At 39.7% G+C, this 23,220-nt stretch overlaps 1 protein-coding gene across 1 annotated transcript in view; it reads right to left on the bottom strand.

Annotated features, from left to right (window-relative positions):
* Positions 1-23,220, bottom strand: part of FBXL15 (F-box and leucine rich repeat protein 15) — a 192,226-nt gene that overhangs the window by 164,761 nt on the left and 4,245 nt on the right. The window contains exon 3 of the mRNA XM_044056532.1: positions 1,383-1,542. Coding sequence (XP_043912467.1) covers positions 1,383-1,542 — 160 coding nt within the window. The remainder of the gene's footprint in view (positions 1-1,382; positions 1,543-23,220) is intronic.

Below are 23,220 nucleotides of genomic sequence, written 5' to 3'. Positions count from 1 at the left end.
TCTGTAACTGTTTTGTGAAGATGTTATATTGAAAATAAATAAAAATTCTATTTGGAAAAAAAAAAACGCTGACAAATGAACATATAATAATAAACACACAAAAAAAAAAAAATATATTGAGAAAGGAAAACTATTTTCGCTGCTGATGCTAACATCAAAACCACCCCAATAACACAAGACTCAAATGCGTTTGAATACTGGTAGTGTGATAGGACGCTTTTTAGGAAGGTAAGTTGTAGGGGTACAGTTACAGGTTGTAGTCCAACACCTTGGTAATGTCTGCTAACCCTAATGCTGCCCCTTCCCTCAACTCTAACCCTACACCTTACATTCCAAAAAGCTTCCCATAAAACTGCTGGTACACAAGACAAACTCAAACAAGTATTTACAAACACGCAAACAATATTACACCTACCCCCTAACCTACCTTGACTCTAACCCTAAAATACACAAACTCACACACAAACATACATCAATCCTTCAGACAACACACACACACAAAAGACCCAGCACATGTTTGGTTTAAATTACACGTGTGTGTGTGTGTGTGTGTGTGTGTGTGTGTGTGTGTGTGTGTGTGCGCGTACACAAACACACACACACATAAATACATTATATAATAAACTCTGTATGGAATCTAGTGTAATTAATGCTGTGCAAGTGAGCTATATTAAATTCTAGATTTTCAAAAATAGGTTGTTGTACAGTTTGCTCTACTAAAATTTAAGGTACACAGAGAATTCTCAGTACAAGAAGTGGGGTGTAATATCTTGGATATATATTCATTTGTTATATTAGGGGAAATCTCACTAAATAGTATATGTGCTATAAGGTGTACAGTGAATACATTATGAAGTATTTGCTTTTAGAGATTGTAAAATCCAATTTGATCTTTTATGCTGAACTTGGATATTAGTAATATTTCTGAACCATTACCACTGTTAGATGTTCTAGATCCGCAGTGGTGCAGTGGTAGCGTTGCCTCACAGCAAGAGGTTCTCCCATTCGATTCTCAGGCTGGAATGATGGGAGTGCCTTCTGTGTGGAGTCTGCATGTCCTCCCCGTGGGTCGAGTGGCGTTCCGAAAGACATGCGTGAATGGGTGTGCCTTCATTTAAGATTGGGCGTCGAGCTGGCATAAATCTACTGCCAATCCTTAGCGTTCTGCTGTGGCGACCCTTAACCCGGAAAAGCCGAAAGACAACAACAACCACTGTTTGATGTTCTGTGCAAGATATAACTCAGAGGAAACAAGTTAAGTATCACTGCAATAAAAGAGACTTGAGAAACTATAGATTTTAACAATCTGACAAATCAAACCTTACTTCTGGACATCCTAGTACAGTTAAAACTACATAAAAGACTGGTGAGAAGGTCTGTACCTGGGAAGCAGTAAAGTGGCGGCAGTTGGCCACATACATTTGGACGAGTGCCTGAAACTGCTTGCTGACGGTCTGGAGTCGCATAAGGTGGTGCAGTGGCACTAAACGGAGAATATGTGGTACTAGGATATCTTCCCATGGCAGGTCCAGCAGTTGAAACCTGTAAAAAGAAGCAATATGAAGAATTTATATATAAAACATACAATGAAAATAGAGGAGCTGGAGAAACTCCTAAAACAGTAATACATACACCGAATAGATGAAATATATATTTCATATTGCAGTCTTCCTTTTCATTGACCACTCTGCATATAAATCTCTTACAATTCCAAAACCACAATTGTTACATTTTTCTTCAATTTGAATTCCAGTTTAAATTTCATTTAGAATCAAGCACGTTACAAGCTAGTTAGATTGAACTGTGGCTGAAATGGTCCTTCTGACCTGTGTCAAACCAAGCTACAAAAATTAGCAAACTACACAATTAGCAAACTAAGCAGAGTTTCACTAGCAGCTGAACAAAGTGATTTGATAAAATAATGTTAAGTACAAATTTACTTATAGTAGAATCAAAATGAAAACAAAAACATTGATTAGATATTCAACCTGTTTACAGAAAGACTAAAAATAACTGCATACTCTAGTAAATGTATAAATGTTACATATGAACTTAAACCAAAATAATGTTAAATACACACTCCGAATAAAATCAAAATGAAAACAAAAACACTGATTAGATATTCAAACACACTGATTAAATATTCAAACGGTTAATAAAGCACTAAAAACAATACCATTCTAGTAAATGCATAAATGTTGCAATACCATTCTAGTAAATGCATAAATGTTGCATATGAACTCAAACCACTGCCCTGTGGAAAAATGTTAGATTAACAGACAAACGACTCCCCATTAATATTCAAAAACGTGCACGCTGATTGGTCAGCGTGCACGTTGTAAATCCAAGTTATAGTAATGGAAAAAGGTCCGGTCGCCCAGACTTTTTACATTAATATAACTCTTACAGCAACACTGTCTCGCTACGTTAAACCCATTTAACATAACGAAACAGTTATCTTGCTTTCTCCGTTGCTTTTTTCAAAACTGTCTCGCTATGTTAAATGGGTTTAACATAGCGAGACCGTTGCTTATTTTAAAGCTGTCTCGCTATGTTAAACTTATTTAACATAGCAAAACAGTTTGTAAAAAGCAACGGAGATCTTGCTTTCTCAGTTGCTTTTGCCCACAGCTCTGATGTACTGCGTAGGCATAAGTATGCGCAGTACATCAGAACTGCCACAGAATACCAGACAGCTGCGGAAGGGCAGCAAGGAGGCATTATACAATGCCATTATTTAAGAAAAGTAATTATTTGTCATTGTATAATAGCAATAACCCACTTCTGAGTGTGGGCAATGCTGGATTTACCCACGGTTGGCTTTGTTTGGCCACTCGGACTTCGACCTCGTGACCAAACCACACCAACCGTGGGTAAATCCAGCATTACCCACACCCAAGCGTGGGTTATTGCTATATTAGCCACACAGAACGAAGGGGGTGATTACAAAGTCCGATAGCAAAGTCAATTAGGTAACGACCCATCAGCATTTGGGAATGGACAACATTTACGATTTTAATGCATGAAAGAAGTTTGTTACTGTTTCAATGGAATTTTCCAAATCTTACAGCCTCTCACACTAAACAGTTTACTTGCAGATAGCAGTTAATGTGAGGGAATAATTCTGGATTAACTGGAGGAATCAAAATAAATTCAGGTAAAAGCACGTGCAGTTTTATGCTGTGGTGATCCTTTGCATTTACTTTTATAGATAAGTATATTGTATATATATATATATATATATATATATATATAATATAATATAGATATAGATATATATGTCAACCATTGCTTCTGAGTGTGTTATCTGTTAACTTGTTTAACCCTGAACTGTATAGAATATTTGCATATATTGCTCCACCTCCTGTAAGTATCCTTCTTCCAACCACATTAATTATTTTTGTCACTGCTGAAAAAAAGCCCAGTCTATACCCCTTATATAAAATAATAAATAACACCATCTCACCTTTTTCAGCAGTTTTTAGGAGCCTGAACACAGTTATTGTTTAGTAGTTTGTATGGGAAATTTTCAAGGAAAAATGGTAAAACAGTAGCCACACAAGTTTGGTGAGCCTTGTAGTGATGCATAGAAGAATGAAGTTTTCTTGAAAAAAACAAAATAACCTTGCTATTTTCCAGGCTTACTAAGCTAGAAATGTCCAGTTTCAGATACCTGCTGATAACTGTGTTAAAGCTTCTGTGTTTGGCCATACCTTACTTGGGCAAAATTTGTTCACCAGTGAGAGTGGGGAGCTCTGAACAGCATACCTGCACTTGGAGGAGTGATTTTTGCCCAGAAACTGTAGTTTTATTGTCCATTTTGGACTAATTTCTATCTCTTTAATCTTTCTGATATAAAAACCGCATTAACATGTTTTTTGTGTTTGTATAAGCTCAGCAGATCCTGCCCAATTGTCCTGCAGAGACCTACAACGTCAGACAGACAAAAGGAGAGACTTTGGAGTGTTTAAGTATCATTTTTTGTTTTTTCTTGTTGCTTATTGCTATTTCCGCCTAAACACTCGTTTTCTGGCATTTATTGCTTCTCAGAACGCCCATTTTGCACTAAAATTGCATTTATTTGTGCCTGCAATTTAAAATTCATTGTTTGTTGTAAAATTGTATTTTTAACTGTTACTGACTTCCCACTCAAGTGCGACAGCCATTACTGCACTATAAAAGTGTTTTAGCATTTGTTTCCACTGTTTTCTTGGAAAAAAAAACAAAAAAACTTGCTATTTTCCCACCTTATTAAGGTAGAAAAGTCCAGTTTCAGATACCTGCTGATACCTGGACTGTGTTTAAGCTTCTGTGGTTGGCCATACCTTACTTGGGCAAAAAGGAAGTTTCTTTGTTCACTAGTGAGAGTGGGGAGCTCTGAACAGCCTACCTGGCATTGGAGGAGTGATTTCTGCCCAGAAACTGTAGTGTTATTGTCCATTTTGGGCCAATTTCTATCTCTTTAATCTTTCTAATATAAAAACCGCATTTGCGCGGTTTTGAGTGCTGGGCAGCACTGGTTTGCTAGGGTTAAACTATACCCGACTCCATGAAGTCTACTCTTCAGTTTTTCCCTTGGAACTAGACAAACCTTCAACTTTAGCACTCAAACCACTCATTTTACAGCCCAGCACTTGCTTAAAACTCATGACAAGCACTAAATACCCCTAGCACTAGCCCTCCTTATACTGTTCAGAAGGACAAGGCTCTCTATTTGTCTCCACCAGTCAACAAGAAAAACAGCTCACTCTACCTATTCAGGCATGTCCAAAGGGCAGTTTCTGGTGTACTCTCCAGTCCAACTGGTGAATCTGGGCATTTTGAGGCAATGTTACAACTGCCTCATGTACACAAACAACCCTCTCCTCCTTCCACCAAACACTAATATATGTGAGAAATGCAATTATACAGCCAGAATGGAGGCAAAGCTCTCTCAACCCCAGACTAACTGGCTGTCCAGAGGAGAAGGGTAATACTTGCAACACACCACCAGTCTCACATAGACCTAACAAAGCAACACAGGCAAATAACACACATAAATACACGAAAACATACTCGGAGGCTTAAATAAAAATCTGCAAAAGCAACAGAGACCTCCGAAGCAGACATCCAAGCAACCTCCACAACCTATCACCAACCATGAAACACATACTTCACATAATCAGTGTGCCACGCAATCACAGCCCTTAAGGCAAAATAACACACCCAACACACTAGTGATAGGCGACTCTATAGTCAGGCACACTGATGTCCCACTAACTAGGCTGGACAAGGAGAAGGATACAGTTAGCTGCCTGTCGGGCGCCAGGATCTGCCACATAAGACAAGCACTCAGGTCACTCCAGAACAAGTACAAATACGACTCTGTCATTGTACATGTTGGTGTGAATGACCTGAGACGTACCTCCCTGGACTACATGAAAAGTGACATTGAAGAGCTCTCTGATCATGTAGCCCAGGCAGGTATGACCCTGACCCTAAGTAGCATCCTGCCCTCACCAAGAATGATGCCGCAGTATAAAGAAAAAATGATCAACTTCAACAATTGGCTACATTTCTGGTGTCATTCAAAGGGGATCCAGTATCTGTCTGCCTGGGATGACATGCTCGACAAGCCACGTTGCTTCGCAAGAGATGGCTTGAACCTGTCACCCTTAGGCTTTCGAATACTGGCAAAGGCTTTTGCCACCCCCATACTGCCTTTTTTAGGCAAGGCTCAAAAGACAAACCCACCACCGTAAATAGCACAAGTAACCAAAAACTGAGGGTAATGCTACTCAACACCAGAAGTCTAAACCTCAAAATGCACGCAGTTGAGGCACTCCTCAGTATGGAGAACATAGATATCTGTGCAGTAACAGAAACCTGGTTTAAGGCTCCAGAGAGCACCCCAGCACTACCAGGCTATACCTCATACCATACCTTTCGGCCACAGAACCCGGACCGCACCACAAAAGGCGGGGGTGTATCCATATTCATCAAGGATACTCACACCTCCAGGTTAGTGGTGCAGCACGATGCATCAGAGATCATCCAAGTACAACTAACAACGGGCAAAACTGCAATCCAAATTGTAGCTTGCTACAGATCACCCACCATGACCCAGGGCCCCCATTCTGCATTTCTGGAGACACTGGGAAATATGAAGGTCCTACCAAACACCCTAATACTGGGTGATTTCAACTACCCAAACATTAACTGGGAGAACTACTCAAGCACTAACTCCCTTGCCCAATGCTTCCTAGAATTTATAAATGCTAACGGCCTGGATCAACTGGTCAACACCCCCACCAGAGGGAACAACATACTGGACCTGGTCATCACCAACATGGGTGACCGGTGTTCCACACCTGACGTCAATCCCTCGCTGGTTAGATCAGACCATAGACTAATCACTCTGGATGTTCACATTCCGCCCCCAACCCCAATCAAGGAAACCACCATGAAAAACTTTTCAAAAGCAAACTTCACGCTGCTTAAGACCGAGGTGGAAAGGTTCACAGCCCCCACGCCAATGGACAATGCTGTCCAAGCTGCTGAAACCTATACAAAGGCACTCTATGATCATCTGCAGGAATGCATGGATCGTGCTATCCCAAGTAAAACCAAGACGCACTCCTCCAAGAAAAGGAAACCATTCTGGTGGACCCCTGCCATAAACAGGCTCTACAATAGGAGGAAACTAGTACAGATAAGAGCAAAATCCCTAGAAGGAAAGACATCCCTGATCAGTATCAGCAAGAAACTATGATCCCTCATTAAATCATCCAAGGCTAGCTTCGAAAGAAAAATTGCCAACGACTCCAAAGATAACCACAAAGCGTTCTTTAGCTATGTCAAGAACCTAAGTGGAAACTGTCAGATCTGCTCTGAGTTGGTGCAGAATGGCACAAAATACACTGAACCGACTGACATTGCCAACATTTTGACAGACAGGTTCAGTGCAAACTTCACACCCCTCTCACCCCCTAAAGGGCCTATAACCATACCAGAAGAATGTAAGGCCCCGGCAATCAATGACACAGGTTAAAACAGCCCTATCCAAAGCCAAAAATACAGCCTCAATGGGACTGGAAGGTGTCCCAGGCTGTGTCTTACAAGAGCTCCAAAATGAACTAACCTCTCACCTAAACACACTGTTCAAACTCAGCCTCTCTACAGGCTACGTACCCACAGAGTGGCACACAGCATATCAGATTCCACAAAGGTGGTACCACAACGGACCCTGGGAACTATCGCCCTATACGCCTGACTAGCCAGGTCTGCAAAGCTATGGAGCGCATCATCATGGAACTCATTAACACAGACATTGGGAACCTCCAAACTTTGGACCCCACCCAGTTTGGCTTTGTTAAGGGCAGATCATGCCTCCTAAACCAGGTGGACTTCTTTGAGACAGTTACTAAGGCATTAGATGAGGGAAAGGAGGTCCACACAGCCTACTTAGACCTCGCAAAGGCTTTTGATACCATTCCCCATTCTGGTATTATAGACAAACTCACCAACCTGAACATTAACCCCTACGTCACGAGATGGGTTGCAAATTGGCTCATGGACAGAACCCACACGGTGAGAGTTGCAGATTCTAGGTCTGACTCTAAACCGGTTATAAGTGGTGTCCTCCAGCGCTCAGCCCTAGGACCCCTCCCTTTCGGTATATACTTCTCAGAGGTACAGGCAAGCGCAGGAGGACTTTGGCTGACCCAAGTTTGCAGACGATGACACCTGGTGTCAAAATCATGGCCTCAAGCTGAATGCCAAAAAGTGCATAGTTATCCCCTTTGGAAAAAACAAAGCCCACGAACTACCACATAGGTGGTAGTCCCCTAAATACAGAAAAAGTAATAAGGGATCTGGGGACCCAAGTAGATAGCAATCTCTCCTTTGATAATCATATTGCCAAGGTGGTTAGAAAATCCTTCTGTGTGGCCCACCTAATCTCAAAAGGGTTCGCATCCAGAACAAAGGAGGTTATTGTGCCGCTCTACTCATCACTTATTAGACCCATTATAGAATACAACGCCCCATTTGGGATGTACCTTACAAGACACCTGCAACAGCTGGAAAGACCACCAAAGTACCTCACCAAGAGGATTACTGGCCTCAAACAGATGACCTATGCAGCCCGACTAAAGAAACTCCAGCAGTACTCAGTTGCATACCGCTTACTCAGAGGTGATCTCTGCTTGACATACAAGGCCATGTCCAACCCAGAATTTATGTATATGCTCCACCTAAAAAAAAACAAATCCCTGAGAGCCACACGCTCTAGGGATATAAACCTTACCACAACGATAAATAGGATATGCTGGAGGGATAGATTCCTGACCCAGAGACTCCCCATGCTTTGGAACAAGATTCCAATACACATCAGGCAGAGCCCCTCACTAGCACTCTTCAAGAGAAACCTTGACGGGTGGATGGGAAACAGAAAATTGACACCGGGGATCACTGCAGTGGTTCTGCTGGACAGAGGCACAGGGAACTAATGGCACTGCTGGTCAGGGGCACAGGGAACTAATCCAAGGGGGTGGCGAAAGCCAACACACTCTGGATAGGCTTATAAATACCCTTGGGCAGATAGCCTAGTACTTACCTATGAACCTATGAATAATTAACTGTAAATCAGAAAATTTTACTTAGGAGGTTCTGAAGATGATGTACATTGTTAAGAAAGGTTGACACAAGTATGTAATCAGGAAAATGAAACTCAAACCAAAGGCTGTAGATGTAATTTAGAAGCAAACACAATTCTTTAGTACTTTAGTTCAAATTTATTCTTCTTGAACTTCTTCAGAAAAAAGTTAACCTCTCAAAACTCACCTCTTATAAGTTACATCACATGACTTTCATGATACTTTAAATTAAAGGTATAAAATCATACCATAAAAATAAAAAACTGTCTTGTTTTCCAAACAGTTTAGAATGTCAACGCTTCATAAAAAATGTCTTAATATAAAAACATTGTCATATTATTGTGATTTGAATGTTATTTTAGTGCTAAAAAACACTTAATATTAATACATTCGTTCAGAACAGGGGCTCTGTCTGCTACCAAACTGATCTGCCACAGTGACTCCTTGCATTCCAAAATCAAATTGGTGTTCCCTATATAATCCACTTGTTCAACCTAATCTGTGACTGAAAATGTGAACTTTTTAAAGTTCACACAGTGAATAGCATGCCTAGTATGTAATCAGGCAATGGTCTACATTGAGTTGAACAGTGCATCTGAAATAATGATTTTTGTTTCCCTGGCTAAAAGGCTCCAGATTAGCGGGAGAACTTTTAAGAGAGTTTGTCTATATTAAGTGAGAAAAATGAACAATGAAGCAACCCAGAGCCATATGAATTTGGGGAGAATTTGTTTTTCCAAAATAATGGATGTTTGGATGCTCCATAAAGGTGAAGAGAGTTTCAGTTTGGGTGCTGTTCCACATAATACAGACTTAACGAAAAGTTTACTAGAAAAGCAGAAGTTAACCACTGAGGGGTTTCTGGTTAGCTGTTACCGAAGAAGTGCGGGAAAGTGATCTTATCTGATTAAGACCAAGTTGTCAACATAAGGGATTGCTTATATTATGTATACATCTAGCAGCAGTAGGTTTGTATGCAAGCTGAACAGACAAAGGTCCTAATACTGAACTCTGCACTAAATCTTGAGACATAAGGAAAGGACTTGAAAGCACAGCATCTGCGAGGACTCTAAAAGAGAGGATTCTGCAGTAAGTGATAAACCAATTAACAATGTTTAGCTCTAGTTTTAATTTTTTCAACTTAACTATTAAAAGGCAGTGGGACTGGATCAAAGAGCATTGATAAATACACAAAATCCTGCACTAGTGACAAGATCTTTATCTGTGTTCCCTTAAAACAAATTAATGAAAAATAGGAGTTTTATGTCCAGAATGAAAGCCATCCTTTTTATTACAGTACATTCAAACATATTAAATGTGGATTTTGTGGGAGGTTGACATAATGGTTAAGGTGTTTACCTTACAGCCAGAGGGTGCAGGGTTTGATTCTCATGTGAGCTAATTGGTTAGGTTTGAAGTGGCCCACAAGGGCAGTTAGCCTAGTACTAATCTATGAACCTATGACAGTCGTTTCACAGAATGGTTAGTACAGGCAGTTGTGATACTGGGCAGGTGTAATTTAAAGATGACACGGCTCTTTTTTGGGGGTGGGGAGAAGAATGACTGCGGTGATTTCACTGAGATGGAATGTAATAAGTTATAAGCAAGAGGCTGAAGATGGGAGTGAGATGACTAGAGTGTAAAATGCTGCACCTTTAAAAAATGTGCACCTTTGAGTTTGAAGTACATGGATGTATATTGTCATGTGGAAGACTGACTCATGTATGTCACCATTGCAAAAATTGTTTCAGCAGCACAGCTCCTCCTCATTATTTTGAAGACCAAATGCTACAGTATCACAAGTAATACTGCAAGATGTAGTGCAATAACAACTTCTCGACAGTCTCTCTCTGCAACATGTTCTATTGAAAAACTGAAAATGTGGCTCCAGAAGCATATGTTTGTTCATGAGTACAAGTGGAATAATTCAGAAGCCTGACGATATGCAATGTGTCACATTTCTGTAGGCTGTAGTGAAGAAAGCAATGAAAGTACAATTATTTTAAGATTTGTGAGGAAATGATGATAAAATAACACTACTGAAAAAAATTCCATGACTACTGCGAGTTAGTTACCATATATTCATTACATATTTTTCATGAAGAATAAAGCAAAATACTCGAATATGGTGAGTTTTAAGACAGAATGTATGAACCATACCAGATGATCAAGTAAGGGGTAGATTGTAGCAAGACGTCGAACTGAAGTTGCTATGTATTTACTTTCATTTGGTAACCAGGACAGTCTGGGTCAAGCAAGACCCATTTTCAGCAGAGACCTGGGTGGAAAAGCTCAAGGAAGAGTAATAAATAAGTACATATACAGAAAATATTTAAAAAGGTGCAGTTAGATGTGAAAGCATGACAGCAACCGTTAAATTATAGTGCAATTATTCACTGCAATTTTATTAAAAGCCATAGGTGAATGCAAAGCTAGCAAAATAACTTTCAACTTGATGTTGCTGAAGAAAGAGAAATATGTAAATTTAAATGTGAAAGGAGGTCTGGAAGAACATGTGAAAAGTTGCACAACATTAAGCAAGTAACTGATAAAGTTTGCATGAGGTAGTATTAGAAAGAGCAAAAAAATGTTAGCTTCAGTTTTATATTGCTAGAGCAGTTGAAAGTTTTTCTTTAAATCAGTCATCCTAGGTCTTTTTCTACTCATGAGTACATCTGTTTGACAATTCCACCAGTGTACTTAATCATACTCTATTGCTGAATCATCTTTGTATTTTATTTTGAATAATGTAGTTGCTGTTTGCTTTTAATATTTTGATAGTTGAAATAATACGACTGTAGATGAAAAAGGATTGCTGGGTCCAGTCAACTTAGCTTAAGCAAACAAATATAAAGTGAGATGATGTCTGGCATTTGGCTAGATCCATCAAATATGTACATTATTTAAGAAGAGAAACTGGTTCACTAAAGTGTGTAAAATGCAGACATATAGGCCACATTCAATGCAACTGCATTTTGTGGAACAAGACCAGGAAACTGACTTCTTTCATGGCACGATACACATCAAAAGATCAACAGAGGGCAAGAATGTGAAGTACAGAATATGGAAGGAGCAAAGGACCAGTGTAAAGCTTAGATGGAGTAACTTAAAGCAAATAATAACACAGTTGTGCTATGCGAATACCGAACAGAATGCAATACAGTGTTGGCACAAACCTCTGAAGTGCTGAAGCTGAGAGAGATGCTACATCCATGTCCTAACCACTTACTTATTTGGGTCTGCATGTGTCATCATTGGGTCAGAAATTACTTACTTGTACATATAAGTACAAGAAAAAAACTGTTGAAAGAGTTCACCTGTCTGAAACTTGGCACACCACAAACAACATATGACTTAAATGGTAAAAGCAAGAATTTACTTGACAACTCTGAATATCACTAAAGTCTGACACATACTGCCTATCATTTTCACTAAAGCAACTCTTCTCCAACTACTAATATGTTGCTACTCTAATTGATGTAAACATTGTACATAGTGGTTTCTGTTAACTACCTTCTTAAATATTTTCCTTTTGTATATTAACTATTCCTTTGTTTTCAGTGTGCCCTTTTATTATATAAATTAATTTTATTTTTCCATTTGATATATGTTCACATTCTGGGAGGAGACAGAAACTGGACAAATGGGATCAGAGCTCTACCCCAGCTAACAAATCGTATAAATAAGTAAATATTTAGCTGTTGAACTGGGATGCTTGTTTGGTCTCTGCCAAATGCAGATTTATCCTATCCCTCAGTCATCCATACTCCATGAAAGTTTCAGAAGCTGTTCAGGATTTGCACAGAATAAAATGCACAAGTGCAACTGTGAAACAAATGAGACCAACGGTCTGGGTGAAAAGTATTGTTACTGTGCTCAGTCCAGAAAAGAATTGCAGGTGTATACCGCTCTGAGACCTTAATAAAGCAACGGGGAGCATTATCCACTTAGTTCTAAAGAAGAAGTGAGTGGTACATCAACTGCTATTTTTTTCTACAATGAATAACTATTATTCAAGCTGGCAAATTAAGACAGATGCAGAGATTTCCAAGCTATATACATTTAACATACTTACTGAGAAGTACAGATTTATTTACTCTTTGAATCTCAGTTCTACTCAGACTGTTTCAAAAGCTGTTGTTCATATAACTGAAAGACAATTGTTTAAACAGCATTCTGGTCTTGGATACTAAGGCTGAAAAGCAGGATCATAGACTGATCAAACTACTTGACGGGGTGAGAGAATATAAACTCAACAAAGTGCAAGGTCATTATTACAAGAATAAGATATATGGGTCATGTGCCTATGTGAGAGTTTCAGGAACCAGATAGTGAAACAGTAGGAGCTGTTGTGCATTTAGCTCTACCGGAAGACAAAGAAGCATGGGTGAGATGTTAGAGCATGCTACAGGCTCTATCCACATTTATTCCTAATCTTGTAAATGTCAGCATAAGTTTAAGGAAGCTGCTCAAAACTGATAAAGTACAGCATTGAACACTAGTTAGCAAGACTCAATAACAGCTCCTTATGCAATGATTTCAGCAGAGTATGGTAACAGAAGAATTAACAGAAATGTGTATCTCTAGTAAAAATATAAATCACATGACATATCTCAAAAATTACTCTCAGATGATTAGCAGTAAGACCATAAGAAAGCAATAATGCCCAACAGGGTGGGCAACATCAGGAAAATAATGCCCACCCAGGGGTGTTGCAAGGCTCTTATAAGGCCAAGTGCAGCAAGCCCTGACAATGTCCACCCTAGAGGGCATTACTGGACTTAATAGAATGGGCTGTAATCTATTTGTTTTTATTACTTACTATACACTTTTTTATATTCCTGATGTAAAATACTTCCTTGAACTAATGTTTCATATTTGCTGTAGCACATGCAACTGTGATATATTTTATATCCAAAATATACGTTTTGCAAGTATTTAACGATAGCACACACATTACAGCTACTTTGTTGACTAAATACACCTTAGAGGTCTCATTGTGATCAAATTAAGAAAAAGAAAACACACAATGCCTACTGCAACCTCCCCATGACTCTTAACTGTCTCTGATTGTGCAACATGTCACTAATTTTGCTGCATAGTTTTGCTCTGTCATTAGTACAACATTGAATTTTCTGGTAAATGTCTGAGGATTATATTTGGTCAATAATGCCAAACATTAGAGTTTCAGACTTCTTGTTGATGCAATGTGCTCTGATGGAAAGCATCTTGCCATAACAAGTAAAGAGATATGCACTCTCCCTCACAAACACATGCACACATTCACTCAGACTCACACAAACAAAACTGCTTAGCAATGGAAAAGTAAAACAGCCAACAGTTTAACTGCTACTGCAGTTAAGTTTTTGTACGAGTTTTTTTCCAATTTGTTTCCTTTTTTAATCTTCATCTTGTTAAACATCAAACTACACTAACCAACCATAAATAATGGTGTCCATTTGCTATTTTTTCTCCCCAAGCTTCATGGCACAGCTTAATATGCTGTTGGGAAGAGATGGATTTTTTTTAACCAGGTGATATATGCACATTAACACCCTGTTTGAGAACATTCTCCAAAAGGGTGACAATGTACTTGTCAACCATTCACCAAGTATCTTTAATATAAATCAAAACTACTCCTCTTCATTTTACTCTGGTGTGCCAGCAATCTAGGGAACAAGTGAATATTACAGGAAGCATGGAGGTCAGAGGGAAGCTGTGCAACTGAAAATCATATCCCAGGAGAGTTAGAGTAGACAGCAAATGTGAAGTCCAGTGTGCTCAGGTTTATATTTATAACAAAATGAAACAGCAAATTTTTATGATAATAGATGTATTTGACTGTGAAAAAAAACAGGCTGCATGAGGGGGAAATTGAATAAACATTTGTACTGATTTGTACTTGTTTCTGCAAGGTAACTGTTCATAGGTTCATAGGTGTGTACTAGGCCAATGGCCCTGGAGCCTTTACAAGCCTAGCCCATAGAAGTGCCCTGGCATCATGCTGCCGCGATGCCCTCTATCACGTACAGCCACTGGAGTGATCCCCGGGGTAAACTTTCTATTTCCCATCCACTCATCAAGATTTCTCTTGAAAAGGGCCAGTGAGGTGCTCTGCTTGACATGTATGGGAAAGTCTATTCCAGAGCACGGGCAGTCTCTGGGTTATAAACCTGTCCTTCTAGCATGTTCTGTTGATTGTAGTAATGAGGCTGAGGTCCCTGGAGCGTGTGGTGCGGAGGGAGTGGGACTTCTTTAGGTGCAACATTTCTAACACGGCTGGGTCAGACATGGCTTTGTAAGTCAAGCAAAGATCGCCTCTTAATAGACAATATGAGACAGAGAAAAGCTGGTGTTTTTTGAGTCTGTCCATGTAGGGCATGTGTTTAAGGCCTAGGATCCTCTTCGTGAGGTACTTTTATGGCCTTTCCAGCTGTTGCAGGTGTTTAGTGAGGTACATGCCAAATGGGGTATTATACTCTATGATTGGTCTAATGAGGGAAGAGTAGACAGAGATGATGACCTCTTTCTTACTGGGTGCAAAACCCTTGGTAATGAGATATGCCACACAGAAGGACTTTCTGACCACAGTGGCAATGTGGTGGTCGAAGGAGAGGTTGCTGTCAACCTGTGTCCCCAGATCTCTTATAATGCCTTCAGTGTTCAGTGAGCTACCATCAACGTGATGATTAGTCAGAACTGAGTTTTTCCCAAAGAGAATGACACATATTTTGACATTAAGCTTAAGGCCATGGTTTCAACACCAGTCATTGTTCTCAGTGAGGCATTTCTGTAGGATGTCTACATCACTTGGAGAGTTAATAACGGCTCCCAGCTTACAATCGTCGGCGAACTTGGTCAGCAAGAGTCCCTCCGTGTTGGCCTAGACTTCTGAGAAGTAGATGCCCAACAGGAGCGGAAAATGATAAAATAAATTAATAAAATAATTATATAATTATATTATGATACATAATGGTATCATTATATTATGATGTTTGTCTTTCGGCTTTTCCCGGTTAGTGGTCACCACAGCGGAACTCCGGTCCGCTAATAACTGGCAGTAAATTTTTACGGTGCCGAGTTGCCAGCTCGATGCCCAACCTTCAAACGAAGGCACGCCCATTCACATGTCTTTCGGAACGCCATTCGTCTGCGGGGAGGACATGCAGACTCCACACAGAAGGCACTCCCCACACTCCAGCCGAGAATTGAACGGGAGAACCTCTTGCTGTGAGGCAACAATGCTACCACTGCACCACTGCGGATATATGTATCATTAAATAAAATAAATGATAAAATGTTAACTTGAAAATGATGGTGGTAGGAAGAAAAAACACTCCACCTCTTTGATCTTTCAGGTAATTTGTCAGTGTTTGCTTTTTTTTTTTTTTTAATCAGGCTTTATACATTATCACCAGGTTTTGTTCTAAACATAGCCAGTCATGTTGGACTACTTACAAAAGCCATTTTCTAAACCTCTTTAAAAAGAGCTTCATGGAAACCATTCCTGGACAGACTAGGTCACTCAGGGTGGGTCTGTAACAAACTATACATGTAACAGGTACTAACAGGGATCAGTTCAGGGAACATTCTTTAGAATATAAAAAAAATTCTAGTTCTTTACTGAGGGTGGAACATGGTATTTCCTCTGAGCGCCCCCCCCCCCAAAAAAAAAACAAAAAAAAAACATATACCTCACCTCTTTTTTTAATTGAACTCCTGGTAACCTTCTGTATACTGTTCAGGTACACCCCCCAAAAACACTCTTCACAAAAGTACAATAAGCTGACTTTAATACTCTGGACCTTGAATTGCTACTATTAAAATGACATTAAACTACCCATTTTAGACAGTTTGTAAGCTTTGTAAGCTCTAGAACTCAGTCTACACATATGCATGCATATCTGCTGACTTTCTAAAAGGTTACTGGTAATAATCTAATGGTACTACAAGAAGAAAAGAGCAGCTACAGGCAGTGTCTTCTACAGTGAAACTGTAGTTACTTTATCAGACATGCAATGAAAGACAGCTTTTTTTAAAGGGGACATAAAAAGCTGCATAAGATAGGGCACTTGAGGTGGGGGGGGGGTGCAAAACTAAGAAGATTAGTGGCCAGAGCCAGCTTCCAAAAGTATTTTAAAGTTCGGAGACTTTTACTTCACTGCAGTGCACTGAAAATAGTATTTCAGGCATGACAATGCAGGAATAGCCACACATCTACAATGAGCTTAAGAAGGAACAAAACTATCCAAAACAATGTAGCTAAGGATATGTTAGATCTGTGTCGAAATACCACCAGGTACTGAGCAATTGAGACTGAGCGCAATAAAACAGATAGAAATACTGGAGTATAATAAGCAGCATTATCTTGAACTCGAACACAACAGAAGAGTACTCAAGGCGAGTCAGATGATGAATTATGTTCTCAAGAAGGACCAAAAGATTTCAAAGTGGTGATGCTCAGGAATTAATCAAATAAAGTAAACTGGCACTGCACAAACGTCAAGTGTATAACCAACTCTACAACAATGCAAATGGCAGACTAAGAGTTTTAATGTCCCAAGCAACACTCCAAGCTGAGAATGAAAATGGCCTCTACAGTGGTACATTGCTAACTAGGGACAAATCAGTGCCGTGGCATTTAAGCCTGGAGAAAAACATTAAAATTAATAAATATTAAGACTGTTGTGGACTATTCAGTTTGTCTCTAAGGCTACCTTTTCAAGCTTGTGAAAAATTGGGCAAAAATACTTGTGAGCAGCACATTAACAACCACATCACATGTCCTGAACCCATATAGTTTATTAAATCATAGAGACAGTCTCTCTCCATATCAATATGAAGGGAATCATGTTTCTATTTTCAAAGAAGGTAAGACTAATGAGACAAGACTTGAAAATTCAGCTGTACACTTTAGAGTAGAGATGTGCCTAGAAGTCAGTTTAGGATACTATGACCACTTAACAGCTGAGGATTTACAATCTAATCAACAACAATGTAAGGATCAAACACAAAGAATACTAACAAAGACAGAAAATGGTTTGGGTTGGGGAATGTAAAGGATTCTATAGAAAATGGGTGACCCCAAGCAGGGCTTCCAGTGCTGTTATGTGTTTGCATACGCATTTTGCATTTCTATATCTATCATTCATTTACCCGCTTTATCCAGTTCAGGGTGCAGGGTAGTCAGAACATATCTCAGCATTTACTGGTCATAAGGCAGAGAATTTAATACTGCACAGGGTACCAGCCCATATCATGGTGTAAGTGTGTGTGCGCAACATTCCTCTCAACTTCTTTGTTCAAACCCCCCAAATCTAAGACTTTTTAAATAATATTCTAATTCACTTAAAAAAAAGTTAATAAAACAAAAGGAGTTGTGTCAACATGCATTTTCTGAACATTAAATATGAAACTCTAATGACTGGCGGACTGTGATCCTCACTGATTTACCAGAAAATCAAAAAGTTTAAGAGAGACGGGTTAAAATTATGAGAAAAAAATCTGGAAAGGCCTGCAGAATCAGTGAGAATTGACAGGTACAGCGCTCAACACACACCTATGTACAATTTGGAGGAATGCCAAGTTCATCTATGGTATATCTTTGGGATGGGAGAGGAAACCAGACCAGTTGGCAAAAACACAAGCAGAGGCACAGAGAACATGCAGAGTTCTTCACATTAAAAAACCCCAGCCAAGAAATGAAATGGAGACATCAGCACTTTAGACAACAATGCTAAATGCTAAGCTGCTGCACTTTTAGTATGTTTACAACTAAAGGGAAAGTCTGATATTACAAGAAATATGGACTATGGCAGTAGCTCTGTTATGTCATTGTTGCAGTATCTCACAAAACACTATGACTGATTTAATAAAGACTAAAAAAGAATGCCCACAAAGACTGACTGAATACATGACTTTAACTATTTGTTTAATGTTTGTTATTATATAAATACAAACCACGTATGAATGACATGTTAGACTGAATGCAGGACACCATCTTTGGCATGAGTATAAAGAGTGTTTTTAAAGATCATGTCCAATCAAACGGTTGAGCAAAACCATGTTTATGGCACAACTGCTGTAGTTTACAGAATGCATGAAGTATTGTGTGTATGTCAATGGCTACTTTTTAAAATAAAACCAAAATGTGCCAACATCCTCATACAAACTGTGTTGCTTCTTTTAGTAGCATTACCAAGTTGGTCCACACAGATGGCATAATTAGGGAGCAGCAGTGTGGCAGCTGTTAGAAAGACAGTTGTCTGAAGAGAAGCAGGACTCGTACAAAAAAATTTTGTTGACTGGATTATTGAATAGTGTAAATGTTTTGCAGAGTAGTTAGTATGTGATATTTTTTTATCTGTGTTTACTTTGATGAAAACCTGTAAAGTGTCATACTGTGGAAATGAAGTAATTTTTTTTGTAATAAAGTAAAGTATGGAGAAGTATGTTTGTCTCTCAAGTGGCCTTCCAAATTTATAATGTTGGTATCTTCCAGAAGATGGTTAGGAGTAGATATTTCTGACATTATTTTAGCACTGACAAAAGTACAAAAAAATTATTTTTGAAAGGGATCTGTGTGCTGTTTTTACATCAGAGGATTAATGACTTTTATTTAGTGGAGGAAGTCATGAAAATATTATGTAAGAGCAGTAGTGTATTTGACACTTTTGAACTGCTGAGGCACAACTACTCAACTGTACCACTTTTTTTTGTTTGTTTTGAATAACTGACTTCTCCCTAGGACTGCATCTATTCATTTATTTATTTTTTCATTTTTACCAGGACATAGGCATTTCACATTTCACAGAAGGCCAACAAAATGGATCATGGTCTTCACCAGGAGTCAATTAAAGATATCAGGAGTTCAATATATGCAGAAGTGAAAAAAGGTAGAGGGGATGTAATTGAGGTAGTTTAATAGCTCACCAAAATTTAACAGGGGACTTTTTTTTCAAAAAGCAGATACAGCAAACAAAATCAGGTATTTAAGATGAAAGGCTGAAGGAAGACATGATGGATTGTGGCCTTTTCTTCTGGAGATGGTGTGAATGACTGGAATACACATTCTTAAAAGACGGCATTAAAACAGAGAGAAAATTTAACAGTATGTGGGGTCTGGAATAAAGACAGGGGTGCACTGAGGAAAGAAAAATAAATAAGTTATATATCATACTTAATCAACAACGTATCAAGAAGGTAGTGAAATGGATAGACATTGTGGACCAAGCAGTTTGCATATGCCATTAAAATATGTATTTTTAAGTAGGTACAATGGTGCACTGGGATGAAGCCATGACTGCCACTCATAAAACCTGGAAATAACTATATCTACTCACTCATTATATGGGTCAAGTTACTGCTAATTTTAGCAGTTTAGCATTGACAAACGTGTACCTGACAAATATTGCACTCTGTTAATGGAGATGGCCATAAGCAATAGGTATTATGGATAGACTATCAGCCACCTAGGGGGTTGGGATTTGGTAACTTACTTAGAAAACAAAAATTACTATTTTGATTACAACCTCCTTGTTTGGCTTTTGATCCATAAGGAAGGAATGAGATGATCAGGTCAAGGGAGTACTGAGTACAGGCACTGGGGAGAAAAACAAAACATAAATCTAAGTTTCCATTTTTTTTTTAGAAACTGTACAACTGCCTCATTTAGTTTTTGTGGTCTCCATTCAACATAGCTCTTGAGAGTGTGTTAACTTTGTCTCAGACTTTTCCACAATTTCTCATAAAATGTGTGCATATTATCAAAACAACACCACAAATTATCATTATAGAAATATTACTCTTCAGAAAACAGAAAATGCATGCCAATACAAACATGCATAATCTAACAATTTTCTGTATGAATAACACATACAAACAAAATGTGTTCCTGATTTGTCTTTTCTTCTGTTATTCTTTTTGCCTTTGCCCATGATTAGTCTGAGAGTTATGTACCTTAAATTCAAAAACATGCCACTTGGATATCAGTACCACTGCATTCTACTGCCTTTTTTTGGCTTTTCCCGGTTAGGGGTCGCCACAGCGAAACTCCGGTCTGCTCATGATTGGCAGTAGATTTTACGGTGCTGAGTTGCCAACCCGACGCCCAACCTTCAATGGAGGCATGTCCATTCACGCTCGCACCTACCTGCATGTCTTTAGTGTCACTCGACCGCGGGGAGGACATGCAACTCCACACAGAAGGCGCTCCAGCCGAGAATCGAACGGGAGAACCTCTTGCTGTGAGGCGACAACGCTAACCGCTGCACCACCGTGGCTTAGTACCACTGCATTCTACTTCCTGCTATTTATCAGTAACATAGATACTTGCATTTTTAACTGAAAGGGTACATAGGTACTAGGCTATCTGCCCAAGGGCATTTATAAGCCTAGCCAGAGTGTGTCGGCTTTCGCCGCCCCATTAGATGGGCCACATAGAAGAATTTCCTAACTACTTTGGCAATATGATTGTCAAAGGAGAGATTACTATCTACCTGGGTCCCCAGATCTCTTATTACCTCTTCTGTATTAAGGGGGCTGCCACCTATGTGGTAATTCGTGGGCGTTTTGTTTTTCCCAAACAGGATGACTATACATTTTTTGGCATTTAGCTTGAGGTCATGACTTTAACACCAGGTGTCCGTCTCAGTAAGGCCCTTTTGGAGGCGAGAGGGGGTGAAGTCTGCACTAAATCTATCTGCCAGGATGTTGGCAATATCAGTAGGTTCAGTGTATTTTGTGCTATTTTGCACTAGTTCAGTGCATATCTGCAAGTTGCCACTTAGATTCTTAACATAGCTAAAGAAGGCTTTGTGGTTATCTTTTGAATCCTTGGCTATTTTTCTTTCGAAGTTAGCCTTGGATGATTTCATGAGGGACCTCAGTTTCTTACTGATACTGATCAGGGATGTCTTTCCTTTTTGGAATTTGCTTTTTTTCTGAACTAGCTTCCTCCTCCTATTGTATAGCCTGTTTATTGCAGGGGTCCACCAAACTGGTTTCCTTCTCTTACAGGAATGAGTCTTGGTTTTGCTAGGGATGACACGATCCATGCATCCTTGTAGGTGGTCATAGAGTGCATTTGTACAGGTTTCTGCATCTTGGGCAGCGTTAACCTTTAGCGTGGGGGCTGTTAAACTTACCACCTCTGTCTTACGTAAGGTGAAGTTTGCTTTAGAAAAGTTTTTTACTGTGGTTTCCTTAGTTGGGGGTGGTGGTGGGGTGTGGACATCTAGAGTGATTAGTTTATGGTCTGATCTAACCAGTGACGGGTTGACCTCTGGTGTGGAACACCTGTCGCCCATGTTGGTGATGACCAGGTCCAATATGTTTTCACCTCTGGTAGGGGAGTTTACCAGCTGATCCAGGGCATTTGAGTTGATGAATTCCAGGAAGCGCTGGGCCTGGGAATTTGTACTGGAGTAGTTTTCCCAGTGAATGGTAGGGTAATTGAAATTGCCCAGTATCAGGGTGTTTGGTAGGACCTTCATGTTTTCCAGTGTCTCCAGAAAGGTGGAGTGGTGGTCCTGGGTCATGGAGGGTGATCTGTAGCAGGCCACAATTTGCATTGCAGATTTGCCCGATGTTAGTTGCACATGGATGATCTCAGAGGAGGTATGCTGCGTCACTAACCTGGAGGTGTAGGTATCCTTGATGAATATGGATACACCCCCTCCTTTTGTGTTTCGGTCAGTGTTCTGTGGCCAAAATGTGTGGTATGAGTTGTAGCCCGGTAGAGCTGGGGTGCTCTCTGGAGCCTTGAACCAAGTTTCAGTTACTGCACAGATGTCGACGTTCTCCATACTGAGGAGTGCTTCGAGCATGTGCATTTTGAGATTTAAACTCCTGGCGTTGAGTAACATAACCCTCAGTTTTTTTGTTAGTTGTGCTGTTTATGGAGGTGGGTTTGACTTTTGAGCCTTGCCTAAAAAAGGCACTATGGGGCCAGTATTCAAAAGACTAGGGGTGACAGGTGCAAGCCATCTCTTGCGAAGCAATGCGGCTTGTCGAGCATGTCGTCCCAGGCTGACAAACACTGGATCCCCTTTGAATGACACCAGAAGCTTAGCCAATTGTTGAAATTGATCATTTTTTCTTTATACTGAGGTATCATTCTTGGTGAGGGCAGGATGCTACTCAGGGTCATACCAGCCTGGGCTACATGATCACAGTGAGCTCTTCCATGTCTCTTTTCATGTAGTCCAGGGTGGTACATCTCAGGTCATTCACACCAACATGAACAATGACAGAGTCATATTTGTACTTGTTCTGGAGTGACCTGAGTGCTTGTGTTATGTGGCGGATTCTGGCTCCTGACAGGCAGCTAACAGTAACCGTCTGCTTGTCCAGCCTAGTGAGTGGAATGTCAGTGTGCCTGACTATAGAGTCACCTATTACTAGTGTGTTAGGTATGTTATTTTGCCTTAAGGACTGTGATTGTGTGGCACACTGATTTTGTGTTTTATGTGTTGTCTGGTTTGTGACGGGAAGTGCAGGTTGTTTCGGTGTCTGCTTTGGAGGTCTATGATGCTTTTGCAAGTTTTTACTTAGAGCCTCTGAGTATGATTTTGTGTATTTATGT

Source organism: Protopterus annectens, chromosome 14.part0 (assembly GCF_019279795.1).
Source record: "Protopterus annectens isolate FY-2018-M chromosome 14.part0, PAN1.0, whole genome shotgun sequence".
Lineage (NCBI taxonomy): Eukaryota > Metazoa > Chordata > Ceratodontiformes > Protopteridae > Protopterus > Protopterus annectens.
The sequence above is the reverse complement of the archived record's forward strand: the minus strand, read 5'-3'. Positions and strand labels throughout refer to the sequence as shown.